This window comes from Podarcis filfolensis, assembly GCF_964270895.1.
Source record: "Podarcis filfolensis genome assembly, chromosome: 10".
In the NCBI taxonomy this organism is placed as follows: domain Eukaryota; kingdom Metazoa; phylum Chordata; class Lepidosauria; order Squamata; family Lacertidae; genus Podarcis; species Podarcis filfolensis.
The window spans coordinates 2,208,644-2,230,355 of NC_139612.1; the positions used below are offsets into that span (position 1 = coordinate 2,208,644).

At 45.5% G+C, this 21,712-nt stretch overlaps 1 protein-coding gene across 10 annotated transcripts in view; it reads right to left on the reverse strand.

Moving 5' to 3' along the window:
* The window catches only part of FRMD4A (FERM domain containing 4A), a 426,455-nt gene that overhangs the window by 82,053 nt on the left and 322,690 nt on the right, over positions 1-21,712 (reverse strand). For 9 of the 10 annotated variants that reach the window (XM_083574960.1, XM_083574962.1, XM_083574966.1 and 6 more), the window contains 2 exons: positions 9,563-9,619; positions 600-622 (listed from right to left, as the gene is read on the reverse strand). In XM_083574960.1, coding sequence (XP_083431086.1) covers positions 600-622; positions 9,563-9,619 — 80 coding nt within the window. Of the gene's footprint in view, positions 1-599; positions 1,983-6,337; positions 7,400-9,562; positions 9,620-21,712 lie in introns of those variants that run through there. The other variant, XM_083574969.1, reaches the window with a different exon arrangement.

Below are 21,712 nucleotides of genomic sequence, written 5' to 3' on the forward strand. Positions count from 1 at the left end.
AAGCCTTCGGGACTAGAGGGGTGAGTGCAGGCAAATACACTGCCTTAGCATGTGTCATAGGTTCAGCTGGGGCAATCATTGTGCTGTGAGCAGACTCACTGGTCCTGAGTGGGCCTAACGCTGATATACAGGATGCAGCTGGCTTGAGGGAGAAACCTAGTCAAGGACCCACCAGCTCTTCCAGGGCAGGGGGTGTTTGGGGGCACTATGCAGCCAACACCTATGCAATTATAAGTGACCTCTTTTTAAGCCAGACCAGGGAGAACTGTAAATGTAAAACAGTCATTTTTTGGATGTATGTTTAAGGAAATGGGAAGCCAAGTCATTTCCTCAGAGAGTTCCTTCTGCTGTACGGAGATAGACAGTATTGTGTTTCCTGAATTCCACAAACACATCATTTATGTACGAAGCATGAACAAGCTTTTGCATTTCCTTTAAATTCTGTATTTGTGGGTTGAATGACAAGTAGAAAAAATTGACTCTAGGATGCAACAACTATTAAGAGCTATACTACATAATTATAAGGCACATGTTCTAGTTTAACAACAATCATTTTTCCTTTAAAATAATTAACTGAAGAATATGGATGCAAAACTCACCTTGAAAAATCTCCTTTTGCTTCCTGTAAAATTGTGAAAAGGGGGCAGAGCATAAAGCATCACTTAATTTGCATATACACATGAAGAAAAATACATTTCTAGATACGTCAAATAAAAGCATTCCAAAGCATTTTAAATGACCCCATCTTCAAAACAAAATGTCATCATAGCGTTTACAACTGTCAACTTTAAGAAGCCTGAATAGGTGGCTGATGGGGGTATCCTGGTGATTCAATGTACTGTCCCAATACATGCACCTTAAGGAAGGGCGAGGCAACTTCAGCCTTTCTCAGTCAGAATCCCCATGGATTCATGTTTTAAATTTACAAAGAAGTCTTCATATTCAGAATCTCTGGATAGTTAAAGACATGATAATTAAAGACTAGTGTGCTAAGTGATTTTGAGTATGCAATCTTGCTTAGGAACATAGTAAGTGTTGCACAGGGTCAAATCCAGGGTCTATCCAGCCCAGCACTCTTTACAATAGGAAACCTGTGGCTCTCCAGATGTTGTTGGGCTGCAACTTTCATCATTCCTGACCACTGACCTTGCTGGCTGGCACTGACATGAGTTGTTCAGCCATTCCTGCTTTACAAGAATCCTAGCAACAGGCATTAAGGCTACCCACTGAAAACTAGGCAGTGGTCCACTGGTAGGCCATACTTTGTACTTTGCCTGCTTACCACTCTGATAGAGCACAGTTCTCTAAAAGCAAGACACAACACTACACCTCAGTCTCCTCCCCCACTTAGTCAAGGGAAATTAAGGAACTATAATTCTATGAGGGTGTGAGGATCTCTAACATACCTTTCTTACAAACATTACAGAATCCCTGAATTCTTTGGAGGAAACTATAATACTTAAACATTAGGCATGCAAATATCTGCAAACCTAGTCACCTGGAATGTGTGAGAACTGACTACAGGTGACCAAGCAGGAAAGATAGGGCAAATAAGAAGAAATCTGGATAATTTTTCTGTAGTCTGTTGATGTGCCAACATAACTATGTGTGGAAACCAGGCTTGTAAAGGTTTTGTGGGCTAATAACTTTTGCAAACTTATGTGCAAAGCTGAATTGAAAGTCTCATATTGTAGCATGGATGTGCCCCAATATTCTGATGTAGCCATGACATGAGGTTAACACCTAAAAGTTTGTTTATCTTCTAAAGACTGGCCTCATACCAACTCTGTGCAAGCAGAGACGTGGTCCTATTGAGACTTGGGATTCCTTTAGTAAGTCAAGTACATTTGGGACAGCTCAGTTTCTTATTTTATTTTCCTTTGGACACAATATCTTTTCACAACATTTGAACTTCCTAAGCAACCACTCAAGGGAGCACAAAATGTTTGTTTTAGATGTCTTGCATCTGGGAACACTGTGAGCTTGCAGGGCAGCAGCTGAAGAAGGAACAAAAAGGGTTTTCTTCTGTGTGTTTCTTGTGGCTGATTAGCTGCTCTCCCTGTGCAAGGGTCAGAGGGGGCAGGGTTTCTGTTGAGGTAGGTGATTAGCTGTGGGAGGAGCTTATCAGAGCTTGCAGGGCAGCAGTTTGATCCATCTTTTAGATTTAGGGGAGCTAGTCTCAAACGTTTGTTGGGGGAGACCTAGGTTTTTTTGGGGGGGATTTATTTGTCCTGTCTTCACGCTTTTTATGATGGAGGACCGCTGTAGCCACCCCCAACGACACGTTCTGAAGATGGAGGGGGAGGGAACAGCTGCAGTCGCCTGCGGTTCCTGTGCAATGTTTGCCATCTTGCCAAAGGTTGCAGGCAGCTTTACCTGCAGCAATTGCATGTTGATTGCCCTCTTAAAAGACAAAGTCCAGCAACTGGAGGGACGTGTAGCTACGCTCCAAAGAATTAGAGAGCTGGAGCTCTTCTTGGAAGCAACAGAGCACACCGTCTCCACCAAGGAGGAGACAAGGGACTCCCCTGAGAAGGAGGCTAGTTCACCAACACAGCAGCCAGATATATGGAGAAACGTGACTCAAAGAAGTAGGGGGCCCAGGGTTCGCTCTGATTGTTTAGAAATACACAATCACTTTGAGGTCCTCTCCCCTAGCATGGAAGACAAAGAGCAGACTCCATTTGAGGATCTCTCCCTTATTACAGTCGATCAGGTATATGAAGACGAGCAGCAAAGTCAGTCCTCAGGGAATGTGCAGGCGACCTTGGAACGGACAGCTCACGGAAGAACCCCGCCCAGACCTAAGAGGAGGCGTGTAGTGGTGATAGGGGATTCCCTACTGAGGGGAACAGAAGCAGTGATCTGTGGGCCTGACAAGATGTCTCGGGAAGTGTGCTGTCTCCCCGGGGCTAAGATCCAAGATGTAACTGAACGACTGCAAGGAATCATAAAACCCACTGACAAATACCCCTTCCTCTTGGTTCATGTGGGAACCAATGACACTGCAAGCAATAGCCTCCAGAAGATCAAAAGAGATTACGAGGCTCTGGGCAGGAAATTGAAGCAATTAAATGCACAAATTGTCATCTCATCTGTCCTCCCAGTTGAACGACGTGGCCCAGGGAGAGAGGGAAAAATAGTGGAAGTGAACAACTGGCTTCGCAAATGGTGTAAACAGGAACAGTCTGGATTCTTAGATCACGGACTGCAGTTTCTTGAAGATGGACTTCTGGCAAGCGATGGGCTGCACCTCACAATGGTTGGGAGGAATGTTTTTGCCAAAAATCTCAGAAACCTCATCAGGAGGGCTTTAAACTGACTAATGTGGGGGAGGGAGACAGTGCTCCTGAAGGTAGGAGTCTATCAATTGATGAAGATGATCATCCAAATGTCATAGACCAAATGGAGCAAACAGCATGCAGACCTAGTGGTGGGAGGAAAAAAATCCTTAAAGAAGAGACACGGGGGAATGATTAATGGACTTCAATGTCTGTACACTAATGCGCAAAGCATGGGAAATAAACAAGATGAGCTTGAGCTCTTGGTACAGCAAACTAAATATGACATAATAGGCATCACTGAAACCTGGTGGGATAAGTCCCACGATTGGAATGTAATAATGGAGGGATACAATCTATTTCAGAGAAACAGACCAGACAAGAAAGGAGGAGGAGTGGCGTTATATGTCAGGGATGTGTATACCTGTGAAGAGATCCAAGATTTAGAACCTCAAAGCCAAAGTGAGAGCATTTGGGTCAAAATTAAGGGAGAGAAGAATAACAGTGACCTCATTGTGGAGTTTACTATAGATCCCCAAGCCAAACGGAGGACATAGATGATGCCTTCCTGGAACAGATGGCCAAGCATGCAAAAGGAAGGGAGATAGTAGTAATGGGGGATTTCAATTACCCGGATATTTGTTGGATGTCAAACTCAGCCAGGAGCATAAGGTCAAACAGATTCCTCACTGGCCTTGCAGACAACTTCATTGTCCAGAAAGTGGGAGAAGGAACAAGAGGAACAGCCATTTTAGATCTGGTCCTAACCAATGTTGATGACCTGGTTAGTGGGGTAGAAGTGGAAGGATCATTAGGCGCAAGTGATCATGCTCTTCTGAAGTTCACTATACAGCGGAAAGGAGCAGCCAAGCATACTAGGACTCAATTTCTTGACTTCAAGAAAGCCGACTTCATAAAACTTAGGGAAGTGCTGGGTGAGATCCCATGGACAGTAATACTAAAAGGAAAAGGAGTTCATATGGCTGGGAGTTTGTTAAGAGGGAGATAGTAAAAGCACAACTTCAGGCAATACCAATGAGACGGAAACATGGAAGGTGCCTAAAGAAGCCAGGGTGGCTATCTAAAGAACTTTTAACTGAGTTAAGATTAAAAAAGGATGTGTACAAAAAGTGGAAAAGGGGGGAAACCACCAAAGAGGAATTCAAACAAATAGCCAGCACGTGTAGACACAAAGTCAGAAAAGCTAAAGCACAGAATGAACTCAGGCTTGCTAGAGAGGTTAAAAGCAACAAAAAAGGCTTCTATGGGTATGTTCGTAGCAAAAGGAAGAAGAAAGAAACAGTGGGGTCACTCAGAGGAGAAGATGGTGAAATGCAAACAGGGGACACAGAAAGGGCTGAACTCCTCAATGCCTTCTTTGGCTCAGTCTTCTCCAATAAAGAAAACAATGCCCGACCTGAAGAATTTGGAGCAAATGATTCAGCAGAGGAAACACAGCCCAGAATAACTAAGGAGATAGTACAAGAATACTTGGCTAGTCTAGATGTATTCAAGTCTCCAGGGCCAGATGAACTGCATCCAAGAGTATTAAAAGAACTGGCAGATGTGATCTCAGAACCACTGGCAGTCATTTTTGAGAATTCCTGGAGAACAGGCGAAGTCCCGGCAGACTGGAGGAGGGCAAATGTTGTCCCTATTTTCAAAAAGGGGGAAAGAGAGGACCCAAATAATTACCGCCCAGTCAGTCTGACATCAATACCAGGGAAGATTCTGGAGCAGATCATTAAGCAAGCAGTCTGTGAGCACCTAGAAAGGAATGCTGTGATCACCAATAGTCAGCATGGATTTCTGAAAAATAAGTCATGTCAGACTAACCTGATCTCGTTTTTTGACAGAATTACAAGCCTGGTAGATGAAGGGAACGCAGTGGATGTAGCCTACCTTGATTTCAGCAAGACATTTGACAAGGTGCCCCATGATATTCTTGTAAAGAAGCTGGTAAAATGCGGTCTTGACTATGCTACCACTCAGTGGATTTGTAACTGGCTGACTGACCGAACCCAAAGGGTGCTCATCAATGGTTCCTCTTCATCCCGGAGAAGAGTGACTAGTGGGGTGCCACAGGGTTCTGTCTTGGGCCTGGTCTTATTCAACATCTTGATCAACGACTTGGATGATGGACTCAAGGGCATCCTGATCAAATTTGCAGATGACACCAAACTGGGAGGGGTGGCTAACACCCCAGAGGACAGGATCACACTTCAAAACGACCTTGACAGATTAGAGAACTGGGCCAAAACAAACAAGATGAATTTTAACAGGGAGAAATGTAAAGTATTGCACTTGGGCAAAAAAAATGAGAGGCACAAATACAAGATGGGTGACACCTGGCTTGAGAGCACTACATGTGAAAAGGATCTAGGAGTGTTGGTTGACCACAAACTTGACATGAGCCAACAGTGTGACGCGGCACCTAAAAAAGCCAATGCAATTCTGGGCTGCATCAATAGGAGTATAGCATCTAGATCAAGGGAAGTAATAGTGCCACTGTATTCTGCTCTGGTCAGACCTCACCTGGAGTACTGTGTCCAGTTCTGGGCACCACAGTTCAAGAAGGACACTGACAAACTGGAACATGTCCAGAGGAGGGCAACCAAAATGGTCAAAGGCCTGGAAACGATGCCTTATGAGGAACGGCTAAGGGAGCTGGGCATGTTTAGCCTGGAGAAGAGGAGGTTAAGGGGTGATATGATAGCTATGTTCAAATATATAAAAGGATGTCACATAGAGGAGGGAGAAAGGTTGTTTTCTGCTGCTCCAGAGAAGCGGACACGGAGCAATGGATCCAAACTACAAGAAAGAAGATTCCACCTAAACATTAGGAAGAACTTCCTGACAGTAAGAGCTGTTTGACAGTGGAATTTGCTGCCAAGGAGTGTGGTGGAGTCTCCTTCTTTGGAGGTCTTTAAGCAGAGGCTTGACAACCATATGTCAGGAGTGCTCTGATGGTGTTTTCTGCTTGGCAGGGGGTTGGACTCGATGGCCCTTGTGGTCTCTTCCAACTCTATGATTCTATGATTCTATGATTCTATGACTTAACTCTGACTATCAATCCTTACTATCGAAACTAAGTTCTTCACTTTTGCTACTGTTTTCCATTAGAAGAATGTGTAATTTTGGATTGTGAAGTGTCAGGGCTCTGAACTGGAAACAGGTAGGGCTGAATAACAGACCCCTTCTGTAAGATGCCCAGGCCTCTTACAGGAATTTTCTGCTTCAGTTTTGTTTTTTTTAATAAAGCTCTAAGCTGAAATCCTAAACATGGTTATGTTTACTCATGGTTATGTTTACTCAAAAGTAAGCACCAATGAATTTAGTGGAGCTTTGTCCCAGGTAAACAGGGTTAGGATTGCAGCCATTATGCATACAGAAACACATGAAAAATATTTGTGAAATGTTTGGGCAGCATAATTACTATCAAATTGCTCAATGAACCAATGGCTACAAAGGCAGTAGAATAGGTGCCAAGCACTTGATACACATTTTATATCAATATTAGTCTATTTGCTGTTTCACAATGACTTTTACTGTCCCCTTCCTCAAACAGAGCTAAGTTTCCCCAAGCCAGAAGCCTAGTTTTAGGCCAGCCTAAACCTGTAAAAGTTTCGTTTTTTCCAATTCCAGCCATATTACGCTCCTGACAGAAGAACCAAGTCTGACAGGGTGTCTCTTGGATTTTTATATTCAACAGAGTTTGATTTTTAAATACATATTCAACACTTCGCTATTGGAAAATTCTGTAAATTGTATATTCCCATACCCCAGTATACCTCTTGATCTCCACTGAGTGACTCAATAGTGCTTATCAAAGTGACTGTGTAATTCTTAAATTCAGAAAGGACATTGCTAAGCAAACCTCCCTGCATTTAACTGAATGATTTTCAGGAGTAAATAATAGAAGGGAAGTTCTTTGCTTCTTCCCTAGAAAAGAAGATCTCTCTGTGATAAAAGCCAGTTTGGCAGGTGCCAGAAAGGAAAATGTGGCTTCCAAAACAACTATCTGCAAGGCTTGAAGAAGGCCTTCCTTTCACTTTGAAAGAAGCCAAGCAACTGGATGGTTGCAGGTCAGGCTGTGTGGGCTGCCTCAGATTGGTGCATCACCAGTTGTGCAGGCCCATCTTACCCAATAAAATAGCATGGATGCCATATAATTGTGACTGAAAATGCCCTCCTTGCCAAACCTCTCTATACATCCAGAGCATTTCCTGTGCAGGAAACAAAAGTCAAACTTTGTTCAGCATGACTGCGTAACCATAGCACAACCACTTCAGAAGCAGTTCCACTATGGAGGTTTTACTAGACTTAACTACTCCTGCTGTAATTCAAATTAATTGATTGCTAAGGCTCCAAGGAAATGTTTGTGGATGTCTAGAGTAGAATTTACAATTGTGTTTGTTAATTCCATTTAATTGGCAATCAATTAACTGGGGCTACAGCGGAAGGAAAAAACAGTTACTTTATAGTACCCTTGGGGTTGGCAATCTCCATTTCTGCTAATTATATCATGGGGCTAGCTCCCAGCGTGGTACAATACAAGCTTATGAAAGCCAATGGAACTGAATTAACATTTCAATGGTCTTGGTTTTATAATTAAGTATTTAACAAGCACTGAAGACTGATTATTTTAAAAATCTCATCCGCCTAGTAATAATGATAATAACAACAATTTCTATTCTGCCCTTCCCCAGTAGGAGTCTAGGGTAGCAAGCAACAACAACAAAAAGTTAGCCTCTTCCCTCCTTAACCATGAGCCAAGATTGGTTACAGCCCCTGGTGGAGAGAGCTTAACTACAAGCCTGGGTTTAGATGACATGCTAAGTCAAGCCTTGACTAAGTTGACATGCTGCACTGAGCTGGAGGAAGTTGGAAGAAAGTAGGTGCAAGCTCCTTTTGGGGAGCCAGCATATTTCTGCAGTTCCAAACATGTCTTACGGTGGTATGAAAACCAGGCCATTAAGTGATACATCTGCTATGAACAAACCATGGCTAAAGCAGTTTCCATGTATCTTTTTAACAAAGTGAGACGCAAGTCTTGTTGGTCTGTATATATGGGGTTGCATCCAATGTTCGTCCTCCATAGAGCAGACCAACTGAAAATGATGAATGTGATCAACTTGGGTCCATTGATTTTAATGGGTATACTTTGAGTAGAGCTTAGTTGGATACAACCTATGGTGGGCAGAACTTAATTTGGAAGACTAAGCAATGGTTTCACTGTACATGCAGGACTCCAACCATCATTAATACAACAAGCAATTGCTAGTGCAAATCATACTTATGTCTGCATTGGGGCTTCGTGAAACAGGTTCAAGTCAGGCTTGCAAATTCACCTTCAGTTTAACAAGGAGTGTGATGTACGAGTGGAGCAGCCTTGCACAAACTTTGACCTGACAAGTAAAATGCAGCCTGGGAAACTTTCTGAACTGGCTGTCTTATTGGGACTGCAAACCAACCAAGAGGGGACTTTTTACACCCCTGGCCTGCCCCAATATATTGGTAGACTTTGTGGGCCACAAGCTGTGAACACCTTTTCAGGAAAATACAAATGGGGTTTCAGGAAACTTAAATAACACGCAACGATTGCATATTAGTGATTAATTATTTCTCTGTGTACTTACGACTCTACACTTTATAAATGCCAGGAGATTCATTGTCTTCAAAGTGATGATTCCCGATGCCAAATCATCCTAACCAAAAGCAGGCTACTGGCAACCCTGTTTTCCTAGAGTGCTTTTGGCAGGTGTGTTGAATGTACATTATTGGAATAAATAAGTAAAATAGTAACAACAAAGGGCCATCCCAGTTGAATTATGAACACTATAAAACTAAGGTTACTTTGCTTTTCAGTCTCAGGGTAGCTCCCATGTCTGCATACATGTTCATATGCCTGGACTATGAACTAGCACATTCCTCCAAGGAACTCAAGGTTGCATCAAACAGCTCTCCACATCTTCTAAGCTGAGAGTTGGTGACTGGCCCAAGGTCACCCACTGGGCTTCATGTCCAAGTGGGGATTTGAATCTTTGTATCTCGGGTCATCCACAGAGCAATGTGGCACAACACAGATCTAGCAAGTGGCATGTTTCTACATATGTGCGCACACGAGTCACGGTGTAAGAAGCTGCTTTGAGACATGGGCTAAAATGTTGAGCTCATTTCCCTATATTTGAATATATGTGTTTTATTTATTTATTTTTAAATCCTTAAGTGGCAAGTCTTGAAAGTTGGAAGATAAAAAGGACAAATCTGACATAACTTACCTGCAAGATGTATGAAGCCAGTTCAAACACAACTTCACTGTCAACCTCAATGAGCTCCTGATGAGAAAAGAAAATTGAGGGTGAATAAGCAAGTGATTTATTTATTTTAGTTCTTCCAAAAAAGAAGTGATACCTCTGTGTCTCCATTGTATACTGAAGGAGTCTGAAATTAATGTGGATTCATAGAAAAAACTTGTGGCACAGAATAAATTCTAGTACTTTGGGGAAGTTGCTACCTATCGCTAATGTTAAAGTAGGGTGGATGTCTCTTGCTTTTCTTGAATATTTTCAATGATGCTCCTGAAGCTCAATTGACCACATTTTGTTACAATGATATGGGTGTGGATTCAGTTATTATCACAGCTCACAGGAAGGTGGTTCACAGCTGAAAATGTGGGCTGATGTTTTTTTCCATGGGAATTGTATTTAGTGTGCCTTGAAATTGCTTAGATCATTCTTCTGGCAGCTAGTAAAACCTTCCATAAAACTACAGTGAGACACAAGCTAAAATTACTGAAACTTTGACAGAGCTTTTCTTTAAAGTTCAGGTTTAGTCCAAGATGGTGCACCCCACTGACATTCTGCAAGCATTCTCTATACAGGTGCTCCTATTGGACGAAGGCCACTTAACATTTATTATAATAGATGTTTATAGCAGAGACCCTCTGCACAAACAGCCCGCATGCCTTCTATCGCACAAAATGTGTTTGCACCAGTAGTCTAGTACATAGCTGTCAACTTTTCCCCTTTTTAAAGGGAAATTCCCTTATTCCGAATAGGATTCCTCGCAAGAAAAGGGAAAAGTTGACAGCTATGGTCTAGTATCTGAGAGGTATGTTACATTTCAGCTGCTTCCTTCCTCACATCACAACAAAGGGACATTAAAGGTCTCCAGTCAAATATTTGGCTGGTGATTTCAAACTAAGCTCTCTTAACCTCTTCAGCTCTTGTCCAAGTACTCTTCCCTCTTCTGCCCATTTCCTCTCCTCTTTTCCCATCCCTTTCATGCTCCTTCCTTGGACAACTCCCTTGTCTTAGATATTCCACATTACCTCGTCCTCTTGCCTTCTCACTACCTTGCCACCCCCAATCTCAACAATCAGAGCAGCTTGGCCAATGGGAGCCAGTGGTCTCTCGGTGTACTCTGCCCCTCTGTAGGGGTACTCTACATTCAGGCAACTCAGCCACTCACTGCCAGAAGCTCCATCACCATCACAAAATTCCTCTGCACATTGCAATTTTGATGAGTGTCTCACAGTCACACATGAATTAAATCTGTATTTATTGGCCTGTTTTTATACTGTACTAATAGTCAAGTATTTTCATTGTGGTTCCCATGAGCTACTGTCAGGACTGGAGTTGGAGCAGGTCCCAGTTCCTCCAACTGAGGAATCTAACCTCCAAATTGTTACTTTGCATGCCCCTGCTGGCTTTCTATACTTAAACTTTTGTTTGAATTATTTGAAATTGCTTGGAAAGAAAAAAAGACATGAAACACCCAAGATCTAAATTCAGATAAATGCAATAATGCACACCATTCAAGTGAATGACACACCTCATTTCACAAGTCACAATAACTGTACTGAGTCTGCTGCCCCTGGCAAATATGGAGCAACAGCCCTTAGCCAGGTGCTCTTGTCTCCTGCTGCTATAGCGCCAGAGCCAGCCTGCTAAAATAATGCTCTCACTCAAGTCTTCTATCACAATCCACGGCAGCCAGATCCAGAAGTGAGCTTTTAACAAAGAGGCTTTCTACTTTTTTATCCTTTCCCATTCTTGTGCATGTTTGGCTTTAAAAATGCCTTTGGCCAAAACGTTTAATTGTGCATTTGGTTTTACTAATGAGGTGCATTCAGGAAGTATAAGAAAGCTGAAGACAGGGCAGGCCAAAGAAAATGTGTGTTTACCATATACTTGGGGATGGTTCAGCTTGGCAGTCCACCATGCACAGCTGGAAATTAGGTAACTGCTCTAGAGATCCTGCTGCCTCTTTAACAGTGGAGCACCCCAAACTTGGACCCCTTAGTATGCTGGTCACATTGCTCATCTTCCCCTCTTTCCTGGCAGGAAATGCTTAGAGATGGGGCGTGGGCTTGGAGCAGTTGCAAGTTTTGGGGGGACATAGCTGTGTGTGCTCTCAGGCATGGTGGAGGACATGGTTTCATCAACTGCTTCTGTACATGGAATAGAGGGTCCCATCTTGGTGGTGGTGGTGGTTTTTGCCACAGGCAGCAGAATATCTTAGGACAGTTCTAAAACAACTATGCCAGGCAACAGAGGAAGAGCATGAGGTGGAAGGACCACAGCTGCATTCTCCTTTGCAGCAGCAGAGCAGCAAATGAACCTAAGATGGGCCATCTAGTTCCGCCTCCTGTTCTCACAGTGGCCAACCAGGTGCCTGTGGGAAAGCAGAACAGGAGCACAACAGCACCCTCCCCTTTGGCAGTTTCCAGCAAGTGGCACTGAAGGATCATGTCTGGCAGCCACTGATAGCTGCGCCCTTCATGAAATGGCCCAATCCTCTTTTAAAGCCACCCAAGTGGGTGGCCATCACTGCCTCTTGTGGGAATGAATTCAAGAGTTCACCTATGTGCTGGGTGAAGAACTACATAATAATAATAATAATAATAATAATAATAATAATAATAATAATATATTATTTATACCCCGCCCATCTGGCTGAGTTTCCCCAGCCACTCTGGGCGGCTCCCAATCAAGTGTTAAAAACAATGCAGCATTAAATATTAAAAACGTCCCTAAACAGGGCGGCCTTCAGATGTCTTCTAAAAATAGGATAGCTGCTTATTTTCTTGACATCTGATGGGAGGGCTTTCCACAGGGCGGGCACCACTACTGAGAAGGCCCTCTGCCTGGTTCCCTGTACCCTCACTTCTCACAATGAGGGAACTGCCAGAAAGCCCTTGGCGCTGGATCTCATTGTCCAGGCTGAACGATGGGGGTGGAGACTTCCTTTTATCTGTCCTCAATCTTTCAGCATTCAGCTTCACTGGATGTCCACAAATGGGCAGGTGGGATCTCCAAGTTGCAACTTGGCAACCTTAAGTAAAGGTAAAGGGACCCCTGACCATTAGGTCCAGTCGTGACCGACTCTGGGGTTGCGGCGCTCATCTCACTTTATTTTTCTTTCTTTCTTTATTATTTTTTTTAAATGATATTTATTAGAAGTTTCAAAAATTACAGAAAAAAGAAAAAAACAAAAAAACAAAAAATTTAACAAAACATACATAACAATACATCAAAAAAAGGAAAAAAGAAAAAGAAAAAACAACATAAAATCAATACAACAATAAGAATAAAAAAAACCACACACATCCAATATTCCATATCTTTATCTTTCATTTACTTGTTTCATCGACCTCCTCACATCTCCCTTTTTGTATTCTAGTTTAGTTATTTGTTTCAGCAAATTCTTTCCATCTTTCTCAATTTTTATTGAGTAATTTATCTTAACAGTCTAACCTATTAATTAACTCAGCAAATCCTTTCCATCTTTCACTATATTCTGTCATTCAATTTACCTTAATTTATTTTAACCTTATCTTACCATAAAATACCTTAAAGCTTAAAACTTAATATTTATTTGTACATAATTCCTTATATCATTTCTACTAAAGCCAAATATTTTCATTCCAACATTTTTCCTAATGCTCATTAATTTTGCACTAATTCCCAAAATAAGTTTTTTAAAAGTTTTCTTCCAATCTTCCTCCAATGTCTCTTCTTCCTGGTCTCGGGTTATGTCAGTCCTTACTGTCCATTCCATCTAGTCCATCAACCTGGTAATCTTATGTCCGAGGCTCTTAAGTCTTTTCCATGTCCCTTCTGCAGATCTTCTTCTTGTTTGTACCTGCACTTTACCTTGTCTTTTGTTGATCTCTTTCTTAATTTCTTTTCTTTCTCGTTGAGGAGTAGGTCTCGGGGATACTCCAACTCAAAAATAACTCTGTCTCTCCTCAACAGATCAGCCCATTCCCCACAGTCCCATTCCCCACAGTCGGCTGTGTAGTCCAGAAAATATTTAAAAGCATGTTTCAAAGTCCCTCCAAAATTAAGGGCCCCCACATCTCCAGACCCCCCCTGGCCCACTCCAAATTCAGTCTTCAAGGACAGCGGCTTATGCTCCTGCAGGGCCTCGGGTCTCTCCATTTGTGTTACTTGAGGTTCAACAGCAACCTCCTCCATTATCTTCTGCATTTGCACTTGCCCTGTCAAAACAGGTTCCTGCGTTGGCTCCTGAATGGTTTCTGTGTAAATATTCACTGTTTGTCCAAAATGTTTGACTGCAACAGTCATCAAATCCATCTTCTCATGCATCTGCTCCAACAAAGCGCTTGTCTTGCAAAAAGCAAGCACCAAAACTTCTTCCAAACACATTTTTATTCAAGGTCAGAGTCTGGTCCCACGATCTTAATCTCCACAGCTGTGAAATCCCCAGATCGACTCCAGCAACCATTTAACCAGCTCCCTCTAGAGGAGACAATTTCTATTTGTATCCATTTTTTGAAAGCAGGTCCAACAAAAGAGAATTACTTTCATTTTTAAAATTCTTTGTTTCTTTTAAATGCAAAAGGCAACATTGGAATCAATTTGTTTCTCTTCTTTAACTATCTGTCAAAAGGCATTCCATTCACAGTCAATGAACTTCCCCAAAAATCTCTGTCTCTGACACCCCGTTCCCAGGTTTGAGACGGTGGAAATTTTTCTTTCTTTACTCTCTCTCCTGCAGGCTTGAACAATCAGAATTCCCCCTCTTTACTCCTGCTTCCAAGAGGGGTTTTGGTGGTTAAAACTGGAGGAATTTTAAACCTTTATATACGACTTTCCTGACTTTAGCTTGCACAATTTTTGCTTCAGTCTATTTACAAAAGTGGAAGGCGGACTTCCTGTTTAGAACCTTCCCGCTTCAGTGCCAAATTAAAATGTTTCTTAATCCAATTTTCTGTTCTACTCACGGGTACTTGTTTAGAGTCCAATTGTCCACAGGAAAAAGTCAGCGCTCTCTGGCAATGGCTGTGCGGCTTCACTCCGTAAAAATAGCGGTCGATTCAAAACACCGCGCTGCTCACCCCACGTCGCTTCGGATCCCCGAAAAAGGGGTTTCCTTGTGAGTTGGGGGGGGCGCTCCTGGTGTCAGCCGAATCCCACGTTCCCAGGCTTCCTCCGCCTGGGATTTTTAAAGGGTCTCCGCCTTCACCGCGGCGGCAAGACCCAATTTTCATGGAGCGGGTTCCTCTTGATCAGAGGAATTCCGCCATTGCCGATGGCGCTAACCCGGAAGTCCGCTCATCTCACTTTATTGGCCGAGGGAGCCGGCGTACAGCTTCCGGGTCATGTGGTCAGCATGACTAAGCTGCTTCTGGCGAACCAGAGCAGTGCACGGAAACGCCGTTTACCTTCCCGCTGGAGTGGTACCTATTTATCTACTTGCACTTTGACGTGCTTTTGAACTGCTAGGTTGGCAGGAGCAGGGACCAAGCAACGGGAGCTCACCCCATCACAGGGATTCGAACCGCCGACCTTCTGATCGGCAAGTCCTAGGCTCTGTGGTTTAACCCACAGCGCCATACTATTGCAGGCCAGTGCAATTTATGGCCACTAAACCAGGAAGGGGAACTTGTGGCCCTCCAGGTGGTGTTGGACTCCAACTCCCCTCAGCCTCAGCTAGCACAGCCAGTGGTCAGGAATGGTGGGAGTTGGAGCTTAGCAGCATCTGGAAGGCTGCAAGTTCCCCATTCATTCACCAAAGCATACAATGCCACAGTGTTTTAGTGTAATTTTAATGCTTCCATCTCAAAATAGGGAAACAACAAAGGAAAGAAAGGCTGTACTTACTTATTGAGGGCAGGTAGCCCTTTTCTCTTGCATAAATCATCTATGGTTATGGGTGGGGATTTTAGGTATGAATAGTAGGGAGAGAGGAAAACAGACAGATGGAGCCTGCTCATTCTGTCAAGGGTAGCTTTAGCTTTTATTGCACTAAGCAGCGGTGAGTCAATAAAACTTAAGGCTAAAATAGCTGATGAGAGGAAGGCAGGGACTTCCCTGTTTAAAGCTATTTATATGCTGCCCTCTGCCACTCACATGGTACATGAAGCAGCTTATGAGCAAAAACATACTATAAAATCATAATGGCTTTACAATGGTCATGTATTAATCTTCATCTTTCAAAAGCAGGAATACCACAGCCTAAGCTTCCCTGGAAGGATCCCCAAAGGTGCTTTTCACTGGAATCCAACACAGGGCATTAACCACACTTGCCACATGATCACCAGCAAACAGAGTCAGTGCATCTCTGTTTTGAGAATCAGTGCTGATTCAGCCCAAGGGTTCCTTGTTCTTCTCCACCTACTCCTTCACTCTTGGCTCCATGCCCAAGTCAGCTTCCCTATTGGTATACTAATGAAATGTTCCTGCCACTCAGCTGCTGAGCGACGAAGCAGCCACTTCATTAAGAGCTCTGCTATATATGTGAGTTCTTCATGCATGCGAGTATCCCTGGGAGCAGAGAGCAGGTTTTCCCCAGCATGGGCTTTGACTTGACCCCTTTCCATATAGGAATTCAGTAAGGAAGCCACAAGTTAGCACTTGTTAACAATTAGCTTTACAAAATTATTAGGCAAATCGCTAAGGGTAGCTTTTGAGGTTCTACTTAATGAACTGCTATTAGGAAGGATAAAGGCAGTTTTTCAGAGCATAGATTAATTTGCCCTGGTTTGCACAACTTCTTTTGTCATGATGCTGCCTTTGGTCAAACAGATTTTGTAGGGAATGTGTTTGGGGGGGCAGGGTGACTACAAAAACTTGCACAACTCTTTTTAGAGGGAAATGTGGTGTGAGCATATATACCATGACTACATTTTCAAGCCTAGGGAAAGACTATTGTTTGCCTGCATCTTAAATCTCCACACACCATAGCTTAAGAGAGACTTTTGAAACAAAAGTGGTGAGAAGCAGCTCAAGTGAGTTCAGTCCAAAGCTGAGCATGCGCATCTCACACAATTCTCCCTCCCAAAGAAGAATGGAACAAGGGGAGATTTGCGGACTTAGTCATGAACATCCTGAACAAGTCAGGGGAACATGTCCAAAGTTACTCTCGGCCAAGAGTTGCCAATGTGAAAGTAAGTAGAGTCTGCTAGGTCAGACCATTGGCATACCTAGACCAGCCCCCAGTTCCCCCAGTTGCCAACCAGGTGCCTGAGAGAAACCTGCAAGCAGGACCCGGGCACGAGAGCCCCCTCCCCTCCTGAGGTGTCCAGCAACTGGGATTCAGAAGCATTGCTGCCTCCCCCTGTGGAAGCAGAGCAGGGCTTCTAAAATGGCTGACAGCAATTGATAGACTTCTCCTCCCCAAAAGTGTCAGTCTCACAATCTTGGTGGATCAGGCAGTGCTGTGGACATAGTGTATCTTGATTTCAGTAAGGCTTTTGATAATGTCCCCCATGATACTCTTGTATTTTTCTAGAAAATAGGTGCCAGAACTCACCATGAACTCCTCATTTGTTGTCTTGGCAATGGCAGTGGTGCCCACCTGAGAGGTGCCAGAACTGAGTTCCGGTGAGTTCTGGCTGGGAAAAAGCCCTGCTTGTGGGGAAGCTGGTAAAATGTGGGTTGAACAAGGTAACTGTTAGGTGGATTTGTAGCTGGTTGATGAACCAAACCCAAAGAGTGCTCATTAATGGTTCTTCATCATCCCAGAAAAAAGGGACAAGTGGAGTGCTGCATTGTTGTTCAACATTTTCATAAATGACTTGGATGAAGGAATTGAGGGGATGCTCATTAAATCTGCCAATGATACTGTCAGGGAACTAACATTGGAGCCAGAAGTGGAGGCAAGGCTCCCAAGCGATGCCGGAGAAGGGCCCAGCAGGGAGAGAGGGAACTCTTCAGCTGGGGAAGGAAATCAGCGTAACACCAGGGATAAAGGGGGGCGGATGGGGGAATCGGAGAGGGGGCTCCAGGACTCTTCGCCGGAGACCAGCGGGGAGAGCACAGGTCCTCCGCTACCCACACCCACCTTGCGCAGAAGACTTCTGCGCAGGGAAAGTAGACGAAAGGCGGAATCAGGATGCACAGGTCAGATCCACCCCCGTCGCAAGGAAGGACTGGTGCACAAGTTTGGGGGGAAGCCCCAGGACTATAACGCGTTCCGAACGGAAATAGAGTACGCTTTGGAACTGCAGCATAATGACTTTGCTGATGATGGGGAAAGGGTGGCCTATATTGTCGGGCATCTACAGGATGGGGCCCAGGAATGGATCAGGCCCCTAATGGCGACGCAAAATGCTGCCTTGAAGGACCTTAGGATTTTTTTTGGAGCGATGGATGCAATGTATTCCAGTGAAGTGGAGCGAAATGTGACTTGACGGGAATTGATGGGGTGCAAGCAGGGGAGCCAATCAGTTAGAGACTACTGGTCGCGTTTTGCGATGCTGATCCACCGGCTCGGGTGGGATCTGGACTCTGAACCCATTGAAATGTTGTTTGAGGAGGGGTTGTCCCCAACGGTGAAGGACGAGCTTTCCCGCGCGCCCCGCCCGCAGTCAATGGATCAGCTGACCAAGGCTGTGCTTGTGATAGGAGTAAGACAGGAAGCGCGGGCTCAGGAGAAGCGCGAAGGGAGAGGGGAACGTTGCCATGACTACCGCATTCCTGAAATGCTGAGGCAGCCTTCCCAGCCGGCTGAGCCAATGGAAATAGATGGCGCGCAAGAGGTTTCAAACTCCAGTGAAGGTCGCAAGAAGGAGGGAAAGGATTGGAAAACCACCAAGAAGTGTTTCCTCTGCCAACGGCCAGGACATTTTGCCAGGGTCTGCCCTCAAAGAAAGGCATGGCAAGGGATGGTGGGAGACGCTGGCTGTGAGGAGGAGGGGGAAAAGGGGCAGGCGCAGGGAAACGCCAATGCTTGGCTGCCAATCAGCGGGCACAGCAGCCAGGCCAGCAACCAATAGAAGTGCCCCAGCCAGACCCCCCCAAGGCAGCTATAGCCATAGAAGTGGTGCTAGAACTCCCGAATGGGCACCCAGTTAAGGTGAAGGGGCTGCTGGATTCAGGCAGCTCCTGCAATTTCTTCAGCAAGAACTTCGCTCTGGAGCACCAACTCCACCTGCTGCCCCTGGATTTTCCCTTGCAAGTGACCACCATCGATGGCAGAGAACTTCTGGGAGGGGAAGTGACGCACCAGACCCCACCAATGAGAATGAGGGTTTCCAGGCACACGGAGACCATTGCCTTTCACGTAGCCACACTGGCAGGACCCCCAATAATATTAGGGATGAGCTGGCTGGCACTACATGATCCAGTAGTGGCATGGCATCAGCGGATGGTCACCTTTGGGTCAGCTCACTGCTTGGAACACTGTCTAGGGGGGGGGGGAACCCAAGGATGACTGTGGCCAGGGTGGCTGGGTTGGCGGTGGAGCCAAAAGGGGAGGTACCACCACAATATGCTGACCTGCAGGAGGTCTTCAGCGAGAAGGAGGCGGATAGACTACCCCCCCATAGGCCCTTTGACTGCCAAATCAACTTACTCCCAGGGGCTCAGCTCCCGGTGGGTAAACTGTATGCCATGTCGGACCGGAAAATGCAGGAGTTGTGGGAATTTATAGACAAGAACCTGAAAAGAGGTTTCATAAGAGAATCAAAGGCGGTGGGGGGCAGTTCTTTGTGGACAAAAAAGATACTAATCAGCCCAGGCTTGTTGTGGACTACCGGGCCGTCAACCTGGTGTCAGAACCCGTGACCTTCCCAATGCCCAGGATTGACGACATTTTAACACGGGTAAGGCAGGGGAATTTTTTTACCAAGCTGGACCTCAGGGGAGCGTACAATTTGATTAGGATAAGGGAGGGGGACAAATGAAAACCACCATGTTCACCCCCCTGGGGGCCTTTGAGTACTTAGTTATGCCATTTGGATTACAGTCGGGCTCCGCCTGTTTTCAAGCTTTCATGCACCACATGTTGGGGCCCCTGCTGTAGAAGAACTGCGTAGCCTTTTTGGACGACATCTTAATCTATTTGGACAATGAGAAGCAACATGTCAGAGACGTCAGGGAAGTGCTAAAGAGACTGCAGAAGCACCAGTTGTGGGTCAAGCTGGAAAAATGCCAATTTCACACCAGAGAAGTAGAGTTTCTGGGGTACAAGTTGTCAGACAAGGGCCTAGCTATGGACCCCAGCAAGGTGCAGGCGGTGCTGGAATGGAAGACCCCCAAAACCCAGAAGGATGTGCAGAGGTTCCTAGGGTTCAGCAACTTCTACCGGAAGTTCATCAAGAACTTCACCCACTTGACAGCGCCCATCACAGATTGTCTCAGTAGCAAAAAGAAGTTTGTCTGGACAGAAAGTGCCCAGCAATCCTTTGAAAGGCTGAAGAAGGCGTTCGCTTCGGAAGAGCAGCTCCTGCACGTGGATCTGCAGAAGCCAATGAGGCTGGAGACCGATGCGTCAGACCAGGCCATCGGAGCGGTACTGTTGCAGCAGGGGGACCAGCAGAGCTGGAGGCCGTGCACCTTTTTCTTGAGGAAGCTGAACAAGTCGGAGCAAAACTACACGGTGTATGACCGCGAACTGCTTGCAATTTATGCAGCATTTCAACGATGGAGACATCTGCTAATAGGGGCGCAGCACAAGATCCAGGTGTGTACGGATCACAAGAACTTGGAATACTGGAGGACTGCGCGAGTACTCAACCAGAGACAGGTTCGATGGGCACAGGAGTTCTCCAAGTTTTTCTTCGAGATCCAGTACGTACCAGGAGAGGAAAACGTAAGAGCAGATGCTCTCTCCCAGAAGCCGGAGTACATGGAAGCAGAGGGACCGCCAGAAGTCAGACACGTGTTCCCCGAGAACCGATGGGTGTGTGGGGGAGTGTTGGTTGAGAAACGAGAACTAGCCGGGCTTACTAGAAATGACAAATTCGCTCAAACAAAAATCAGGGAACTCCGGGACGGAAGGGAAAACCATGGAGGGTTTGAGGAAAAGGAAGGGGTACTGCACTACAAGGGAGCGCTGTACGTACCGGGGGAGACCTTGAGGGGAAGGGTACTCAAACAACTCCACGACAACCCAACAGCGGGGCATTTTGGTCAACACAAAACCATGTTGCTTGTCACCAGGCACTTCTGGTGGCCAAGGGTGAGGGAAGATGTACGGGAATATGTACGGGGGTGTGACCGCTGCCAGAGGGCAAAGGGGGAGAGGGCTGCACCCGCAGGGTTACTGGAACCCTTACCCACGCCGGGAAGACCCTGGGAGGTGGTATCCATAGATTTTATGACAGATTTGCCCAAGTCAAGGGGGAAGACAGCAGTCATGGTAGTAGTCGACCTGCTAACAAAAATGTGCCATTTCATCGCTTGCTCGCACACGGTAACGGCAGAGGAAACAGCCAGGTTGTTTGTAGATCACATCTTCAGGCTGCATGGGGCTCCCTCGAGGGTCGTCTCGGATCGCGGGAAACAATTTACTTCCTGGTTCTGGAGGAAGCTCATGAGCTTGTTGCAGGTCGAGGTGGGCTTCTCGACGGCGAGACACCCGGAAACCAACGGGCAAGCAGAAAGAGCGAACAGTATACTCCAGCAATACCTACGCTGCTACGTCAGCGAGAGACAGAACGATTGGGTAGAGAAACTAGCGCTGGCCGAATTTGTGTACAGTAACGCCGAACATGTGTCCATGGGAATGAGCCCGTTCATGGCCAATTATGGGTGTCACCCCAGGGCCTTCCCGGGGAGGGGGGAGGAAGGGTGGAGCGTACCTGCGGCAGAGCAGTTTGTGGAAGAAATGGAGGCCTTGCACCAGCAACTTAAGATGAACTTGGACGGGCCAAGGAAATTTACAAGAGGCAGGCAGACAAGCACCGTCAGGAAGGGGAGACCATACGGGTGGGAGACCGGGTGTGGTTGTCAACCCAAGGGTTACCTTTTAAGGGAGGGTGCAAGAAGTTGCGGCCAAGGCGGCTGGGACCTTTTGAGGTAACACAGCAGGTGAACCCCGTGGCATTCAAGCTCAAGTTGCCGGACAGCAGGAAAATACACCCGGTGTTCCATAGGTCCCTACTCTCACCGTACAGGGAGGGGCGGGAATTCCCGGGGCGAGAGGGAGAAGTCACCACACACCCGCAGGTAGAG